At 33.7% G+C, this 9,288-nt stretch overlaps 2 protein-coding genes across 4 annotated transcripts in view; both read left to right on the top strand.

Moving 5' to 3' along the window:
• The first annotated feature begins 785 nt into the window (after nt 1-785).
• Nucleotides 786-5,342, top strand: LOC127978880 (synaptophysin-like protein 1). The gene is made up of 5 exons (XM_052583838.1): nt 786-1,234; nt 2,173-2,291; nt 3,112-3,316; nt 3,434-3,625; nt 4,566-5,342. Exons 1-5 carry the CDS (start codon nt 1,163-1,165, stop codon nt 4,695-4,697), a joined length of 720 nt encoding a protein of 239 aa, XP_052439798.1. The 5' UTR covers nt 786-1,162; the 3' UTR covers nt 4,698-5,342.
• Nucleotides 5,343-6,961: 1,619 nt separating this feature from the next.
• The window catches only part of LOC127978833 (ataxin-7-like protein 1), a 45,523-nt gene continuing 43,196 nt past the window's right edge, over nt 6,962-9,288 (top strand). For 2 of the 3 annotated variants that reach the window (XM_052583787.1, XM_052583772.1), the window contains exons 1-2: nt 6,987-7,097; nt 7,515-7,583. The gene's annotated coding sequence lies outside the window, so the exon portion shown is untranslated. Of the gene's footprint in view, nt 7,098-7,514; nt 7,584-9,288 lie in introns of all 3 variants that reach the window. The other variant, XM_052583763.1, reaches the window with a different exon arrangement.

Here is a 9,288-nt window from a genome sequence, read left to right as displayed (position 1 = left end):
TAGCAGCACAATGTACATACATTAAACTGTATTACGAAGTGATAGATTATTTTTTAGTTGCGGTTTGTCTGTAGATAACCGAATTATACTTTTCTGCCCCAGAACAGTTAGCTAAAAATTATAAAAAATTTTTAAAACATCAATGTCCTTTTGTTATTTATATAGAAATAATCTATATTATAAATTCTGTAAATGTTTTAATATTTTAAAATAAATATTAAATTATTATGAATACTAAATATATAATAACTATAAATGTATACAATAAATGTAAGTGGTCAAAATATTTATACAGTACAGTATTTATATAACCGTGAACTGTTGCTGATATCTAACTTTTGTGGTCACTGAAATTATAAAAAATGCCCCTGAAATATGTAAATGTAAATGAATACTTTATTTGTTTTACTATAATATTTAATTATGTAGGGTTCGATCACGATACTGCGATTGCTCCATAAGCCAACTTTTGCAATTGTAGCAAACTTTTAGAAATTTTTGTAATATAACTTTAGTTGGTACTGAAATGATAAAAAATGCGTGTGTAATAAAACTTCAGACTTATTTCGTGATACTGAACTGAATTCGCGAACTATTACGTAACTTCCTTTAGCGAACTTTAAGCACTTTGTAATAAAACTTTTGTGGTGACTATATATGCATATATGTGTATCTGCATTTACTTATAAAAAGACTACTTATATTTAGACCACCATAATTCGCACCTTGGCATTCAAATGACAAGTTAAATTTTTGGATGTACTGTTCCTTTAAGAGACTTGAGTTTATATCGGGGCACAGGAATGTAGAAAATCCATCTCCAGCGTCTCAAACAATCATATGACTGAAATATTGTTCGCGGGAGCGCGCTTCATTCACTCGAAACTATCGCCTCGTGACGACGTATCCAGCTGCAGATAAACCACATGTATTACGAAATACCATATGTTGTCTGATAGAATCTGAACTAGATCCGAAACTCCGCTTCTATCCTCATCTGGATGTACTCGAGTTTCCTCGCGGGGGAGGAGCAGCATCTTTTCCACCACAGAACCACGTCACTCTGTCAAACTTCCAGATTTTTATGAAAACTTGAGCCTGCGAGATTCAAGACCCTTCCTTTTTATTTCTTCCTGGAGGATATCTAGGTCGCTGCAAAGAGATGCAGACTGGATTTAGATTAAATTTGACCCCCGTTAAAGAGCCTCTGGGTTTTGTTAAACTCGTGGAGTGGGTAAGTAAGAAAATCCAAATCTGTTGAGCTCGTTTTTTTTTTAGCATTAACTTCAGAAGCAGGGCAAAGGCCTGGCTAAAAATGCACTATTCCATGCAAAGTATAGTTGAAAGTCTATCTAGTTAAACATTTTCAGTCCCAACCACTAATACTTGCAAAACTCAGAGTATGTGAGTATTTCTCATATGCATAGTTATTTTACAAAATGTTTAATTTTCACTTTTTTTCTTTTAAACCAGGGAAGTTTCATCATGTTTTGTTCATGCTTGCTTGAGTGCATACTAAGAAATTATGAAAAGTGTAATTTTTTTTAGTTCAAATTGTTATGCTGATAATATGCAATGAAAACTTTTTAAATGCTATATAATATATACCTGCAAAAGAAGCATTTCCACTTGTCCTCTGTCAGACATTTGGACTTTTGCATGTTTTTTTTGCGCATTCCCTTCACCAGCAACTCAGCATGTCTTGAGTTTTCTTTAGCCACCTACTTACATGAAGTTCCTGCCTTCTTTCTCTCCTCAAAGGAATTTGTTATTGGCAGGGAAAATGGAGTTACTGACTCAGCTGTTGTTGCCTATAAAGTGTAAATCGGAGTGTGGGACAGATGAGAAGTTTCTCTGTTTTGTTTTAATTGCTTCTTGAGAATGAGCTGGTAAACAGGATGTATCACACAGCGAAACTAAACATCTGGTGTTGGAAAATGAACAGCAGGTCTTCATTTAACTTCTAAGGGTTAAACCCAAACGGAGGGAATCAAGGTTAAAACTGAGCACAAGATCAGATTAGTATGTCAGATGATTCATGAAGGAAGCTTATTTCATGGTAGCCTCTGCAGTGCATCTTCAGGTTTGTGCATGTAGGAAACTGAAGACGTGACTGCATGCTTCTATTGTTTGCATGCAGCGTTTCATGCATAATGCTCTGGTTTTCTCCAGCTCTCGGCCGTGCTTGCATTCGGGACGTGTGGAGGTTATACTGGCAGAAATGTGGTTTCCATCTTCTGCGGCGGAAGCAGCAATGAAACCCTCAGTGCCACTTTCACCTACCCATTCAGGTTGGACCCAGTTACACTGAGAAGTTGCTAGTAAATTTCACAAGCAATTGGCAAACAACACATTGAATGAAATGTGAAATTGTCAAGTAGAAAGACTGTAGGTAACATAAAATTAGATATTGAAAATATATAACAATTACAAAAAACATAAATAAATAAATGCTGGAAAAATATAAATAATCAAAATATTAAAGGAGTAGTTCACCAAGGAATGAAAAATGTACTCACCCTCAGGCCACCCACCAGTGGATGCTCTGCAGTGAATGGGTGCCGTCAGAATTAGAGTCCAAACAGCTGATAAAAACATCACAATAATCCACACCACTTCAGTACATCAGATAATGACTTGTGAAGCCAAAAGCTGTGTGTTTGTAAGAAACAAATCCACTATTAAGAGATTTTTAGTCACAAACTGTTGCTTCCAGCTAAATATTGCCGGCTATCTGTAAGATTGCTTCCTCCAGTGGAAAAATTAGTCTAGTCTAAAATCAGGAGGGAAATCTGCACAGATCAAGCAGTGTTTACAACTCTAAACAAATATGTGGGTGGATTTTGATGTGAGACACGACAGAAGATGGATTTTTTGTTATTATGGACTATTTTGGCCAGAAGTGAGATCTTAATGATGTATTTGTTTCTTACAAGCACATAGATTTTAACTTCACAGGACATTTACTGATGGACTGGAGTGCTGTGGATTACTTGTGGATTTTTATCAGCTGTTTGGACTCTCATTCTGACGGCACCCATTCACTGCAGAGGATCCATTGCTGAGCAAGTGATGCAATGCTAAATTTTTTATTTGCACATTCTTTTGCAGGTTAAACCAGGAGCTGCTGGTGGAGAACACCACCACTCTTTGCAACCACACAGTTCCTGTAACCCATCTCGTAGGAGACTCGTCGTCTTCGGTGGAGTTTTTCGTGGCTGTGGCCGTCTTGGCTTTCCTCTATTCAATGGTGGCTCTGCTGGTCTATCTGGGCTACATGCATGTGTACCGAGACTCAGACTTCGGCCCTATGTTTGTGAGTATGCAAATGGCAGATGAGCTTGAATGCAATATGCATTTGTATATCACATTGCAGATGCTTTTAAAGGGAAATTTCTGTGCATGTTTGTAATTTTCGGCCTCTATCTGCTAGGATTTCGCGCTGACAGCAATCTTTGCGTTCCTGTGGCTGGTGTGCTCGTCTGCCTGGGCTCGAGGGCTGCAGACGGTGAAGGACGCCACCGGTACGGCTGGCATTCAGTCCACTCTGGCGTTCTGTAAGGAACAAGATGTCAAATGTGAAGTCACTGAGTACGCCAGCCTGCGCTCGCTCAATATATCTGTGGTAAGCAATTACACTAACCAATCAGCTGTTCTCTTTCACTATTTATTATCATGCCGATTATTTCTGTATTAAATTTTTTTACCTCAAAAAAGGGTACTTATCCCTAACACTGAGATGCAATCTTGCATTTGCAATGCATTTGACTTCCTTATTGTGGCATATGTCTACCGTATTTTTCGAACTATAAGTCGCACCTGAGTATAAGTCGCATCAGTCCAAAAATGTGAGTAAAAAAACATATATAAGTCGCATTTATTTAGAACCAAGAGAAAACATTACCGTCTCCATGTCTATGTCTATGTCTTCAGTGTAGACTACAGGAGAACTGAGCAGCATAGAGCGCCCTCTCGTGGCTGGAGACGGTAATGTTTTCTCTTGGTTCATGTCAAATTAATTTTGATAAATAAGTCGCACCTGACTATAAGTCGCAGGACCAACCAAACTATGAAAAAAAGTGCGACTTATTGTCCGGAAAATACGGGTAATTAAAATTGGCATATGTAGCACAGGACTTTATTCACTGGCATTTGATGCTTTTTAAGTCCGGCGGCCATAAGTTTGGAATAATTAAGATTTTTAAATGTTTTTGAAAAAAAAGTCTCTCCTGTTCACGAGACTGCATTTGATAAAAAATACAGTAAAATTATGAAATATTATTACAATTTAAAATACCTGTTTTAAATGTAAATATTCTTTAACATTTTTTTTTTTCAGTGATACGCAGCTGAATTTTCAGCATCATTAATCCAGTCTTCAGTGTCACATGATCTTTAGAAATCATTATAATATACTGATTTGGGGTAATTCGATCAAAAGTGACAGTAAAGATAGTTGTAATTTTAATTCTATTCTATTCTATTCATCAAAGAATCCTGAAAACAAAAGTCACAATTTCCACAAATGTAAATGATAAATAACCGATTCCTAACCTCATTTTCAGATATTTGGTTTCTTGAATCTGATCATATGGGTTGGGAACGCCTGGTTTGTGTATAAGGAGACGCGCTGGCATTCTCAGAAGGTCAGTGCTCAGCAAGCGGCGGGACGAGGTCCAAATCCAGCCCCCAACTAAACAATTATCCCACAGCAGAACACCTTAGCCTTCATGAAAATTACACAGTGACCGGTGATGCTCCTGGAAGACCAATAATCATATGACTCTCATGTGTGATATTTCTCTCTTCTCCTGTTCTGTTTTACACCTTCAACTTATTGTGTACTTGAAGAAAATATCTTCTTTTTTTTTGTTTTTACCTTAGTTATATTTCGTAAGCATGCTTTTTTGAACTTTTAATGGAACTAAAACATGTTTTGAATGTACTTGGACTTATATGATCTATTCTTGTCAAATCAAGTATAAAAATCTTGTTCGATTTGTCAACCTCAATACATTTCAGTTTAGCATAGCAGCATTTCTGTGTATTTTTGCATTTACAAACCAAATTCCAGTCTTTTCCAGTCGTTTGTGTTCAGGTGTTGCGTTTAAATGGTTATCTATGGAGTTTTATGCAGTTTTAAGCATCAATCACATTTCTGATGGTTTTCTCTCTGTTCTTGTTGTGCTTCGTTTTTTTTTTTTTTTTTATGTCATTTTTTGGTCAATAAAACTGACTGTGAAGTGCACCTGGTAGTGTTTGTATACATTGCAGGACTCTGTGCTTCTGGGGAGAAAGTGTGATTTCTTCCCCAAATAAATCCTGGCTTCCTTCTGGTATAATGGCGCTTTTGTTTGCCGGCTCATCCTGTGACTTCACTGATCAGCATTTGTCAAAAGAACAAATGAAACATTATCTGGCTAGTTCACAGCAGTAGGCTGAACGCATTAAAAGTGTTTTTTCATGTCCTACAGGTGATCTGACCCATGACTGTCCGACTCTGACCTGTTTATTTCCTATAATCATTTCTCAAATTATTTTTTTGTGAAGTGCTTCAGCCTGTAGTACATTAAATAATAATAATAATAACTAAATAATGCATTGATGTTTATTGCACGGCATTTTTTTTTGTCTGATTTTCCTAGCTGTTCATCTTTTAAGAACTCTTAAACAAATACACACACACTCATTATTCAAAAGTAGTGTGTATGTATTTATTGTGATGATGAGACGATGACTTTCTCGTGATAACTGCTTGTGTAACGAAACCTGTGAAATTAAATTAAGTTATTTACCTACAGGATCAAAAATCGGCACCTCAATGATGACTGAAGCCCACATCATGTGAGAATCACAATTAAAACATCAACTATAACTGTATTAAACAGGGATTTTAAACTACTATTATTGCAATAATCAACAACATTAAACAGTAGCAATTTTTATAAATTCCTTTAATAAAATACAAGACTTTTTAGGAAAGAGTTAATGATATTTTATGTAAACAATAACATGTTAAAACAACAACTTAGTAATTATAGAATCAATAATAAAATTAATTATTATTTTCATAACATTTAAATTATTATTAGTAGTTGTTAGTAAAACCATTATTACTAGTTTTTAAAGATAAAAATTATAATTATTAATAGTTGTAACTTATGTCGTTTATAAATGAATTACATTTTATTATTTACATAATTTAGAACAAATATTAAGTAATATATGAATTATGAATAAATATTAAAAGGTAATATTAGTGTAAATAGTATAACTACTATTAAATAATTATAATTATTATTATTAAATTGCTATTAATTACATTCATAATTATTAATGAATTATTCATTTAATGAACGCATTAATGTATTAATATTTATTTAAATGTAAACTATAAAATGAGATAAATTTATAATAATCAATTATTACAATGATCAATAATAATAATAATTATTATTTTAAAATTAATTTACATTTTTACATTAATATTCTTTATTCCATATTATTATTCAATATTCTAATATTTATTTTTATTCCTTTATCCAAAGCATGAATTAATATTTATTATATATCATGTAAACAATAAAATGTAATTAATTTATACTTAAAATATAATATATAACAGTAGTAGTAGTAGTAGTACTATTAATATTATTAAATTATTGTTATTATTGCTATCATTACATTCATATTTATTAAATAATTATTCATTTAATCAATGTATTAATAAATATTTATGTTATGTAAACACTGAGTAATTATTAATGTATATGTAATTATAATGTAATTAAAACGTAGCAATGAATGCAAACTATCAATACTACCACTAATAGTAGTAATAATAATAATAATAAAATGGCATATGCACGATTATAACATAAGAATAATAATGTACTATATAAATGCACGATGCACACGTTCAACCTTTCCTTCTGTTGAAGCCGAGCGCAGCCGAGCGCTGGCCGAACTCTGGCGAAGGTGACGTCATTTGTTTCTCTCGCTCGCTCGTCTCGCTGTCTGTGAAGGAAGAAGGAAGAGCAATGGCGACGCTGTACCGCCGCGCGCTCACACTGCACACAGGAGCCACAGCACTCACTGTAAGTCACACTACCGCCCTCAGACACTTGTTCGACTGCAGTGCGACACTCGACGATGTTCGGGTTTATAACGGGAGAAAGTGCGCGCGCGCGCGTGTCCTCCGTGCATCTGCGCTGCTGCATAAACAACGCGACGTAAACGTGCATGCATTCATTTCACCATGTCACGAGTGCTTGACAGGTGTCATATGCACTTCTGTACTTTGCGCGTGAACGCCTGAATAATAGTGGCTCATGAGACCGAGTGTGTATAAGTTTAGACACTGTGTGTGTTTGTGTGTATCTGTTATGTATGTGTGTGTTGCTTTGCTGGATCAAGACAGCCATCTAGCTACCACTATCTGTAACTGTGCATGCTGCTTAACTGTTTGGTTTCAGTGTCAGTCTAATGCATGCAGCGATATTGAATATTTTCAGATTTTTACTCTGATTCTGCTGGGAAGAAGCTCTTGAAGGGTTCAGAGGCGATCAAACTCAGTAAAGCAGGTGAGTGTGTGTGCGCGCGCGTGTGTGTGTGTCATGATGGTGGGCGTTTCTTCTCATGTCATCAAGTTATTATTGTTGTCAGAGCTCATACTGGCTTGGGGTAATACTGTACTTTCAAAGCATGCATTATCACCGTTTTCAAATGTGTCAAAATAACATTTGAATGTTTTATAGTCCACATTTTATTTTAATTACTAATATTATGTCTTTATAGTATTTTATATATATATTATATATATATAGTATTGTTTTATTTTAATTAATAATACTAATTAGTATTATTTTATTAAATAATAATAATCATAATATTTAGCAATTATATTAAAATAAACTATTTCAAGGGTTTTAATATTGCCTATTTAAATTTTATTTTAATTTATATATATATATATATATATATATATATATATATATATATATATATCAGAGTATGTGAGCGGAGTGGAGTGGGAGCTGTGTGATTTTGACAGAAGCGAGGAGCAGATTTTTTAAAAGTCGGAGCGTTGTGGTTTTCACTCGCTCCAAGAGCACTCCACCACCGCTCCATCACGAGTACAATTCATGCCAATGGCCGGTAAAATCGCAAGTATTCACGTTAAACATATTTAACTATAGCTTGATAGAGATGGATCTCTAAAATTAGAAGGTTACAATGACGACAATAGCCGAGCGGGAAGTTATAGGTTAGTTCTCAAGGAGTTTGTCTGTTCCTTTTACTGAATATTTTCGGGTCAAAGCATGATTTGAACAGTTACAGCACATTCACACGCAGTCGCTTTCGCAATAATGCATTCAGACAAATGTAATCTTACAGTGTTACTTCATCTGATTTTGAATGAGCATAAATCTGTAAGAAATGCATTGATCTGTAGATAAAATAAAAATGTACTGTTATTTTCATTACAAACAAAATTTGCACAGCAGAATACAGTAATTATACCTTTTAATGCTGACATCCATGTTATTAGTTTGGCATGTGGTAGGAAAAAAAAGGTTTGCACACAACAGCCTAAGCCACTTTGAAACTCTCCTGTTATTTTATTTTTTATTTTAATATAGGCTACGTTATGAACATAATGTTTCAAACATACTGAAATACTTTAGCCACGGAGCAAAGGCGGCGCGGTGTTTCTGGTATCAATGAGCACGGAGTGGAGTGGAGTATATATATATGTGTTTTATTACAGTAAACATTTTAATTATATTTCAATATTTCCTATTTTCAGTTTAAATTTTATTGTAATTGTATTGAAATTAATATTTTAATAATATTTTTATATTTTACATTATTAAAGTTAATAATATTTAAATGTAAAATAATCAGTACTACCACATTGCACTAAAATAATAATAATATTATTAATAATAATAATAAAAAAAAATATATATATATATATACGTATATATATATATATATATATATATATATATATATATATATATATATATATATATCCAGTTCTTTTGCATTTAAAATAATAATTAATACAATCTGTTAAATCTGTTTATGTTTAGTAACACCTTTTAAAAAATAACTGACAAATACTGCATTAAGTAATACCTGTACAGATCGCCATTCAGATAGTTCAGATAGTTAGGAAGGGATCTGTTGCACATACAATTATTACATACTGAAAAAAAACATTCAGTGGTATTTGGTACTTCACAGTATTTGCTAGCAAACACTAGTGTTACATTGTGAATG

This window comes from Carassius gibelio, chromosome A4 (assembly GCF_023724105.1).
Source record: "Carassius gibelio isolate Cgi1373 ecotype wild population from Czech Republic chromosome A4, carGib1.2-hapl.c, whole genome shotgun sequence".
Lineage (NCBI taxonomy): Eukaryota > Metazoa > Chordata > Actinopteri > Cypriniformes > Cyprinidae > Carassius > Carassius gibelio.
This window is presented reverse-complemented; position numbering and strand designations above follow the sequence as displayed.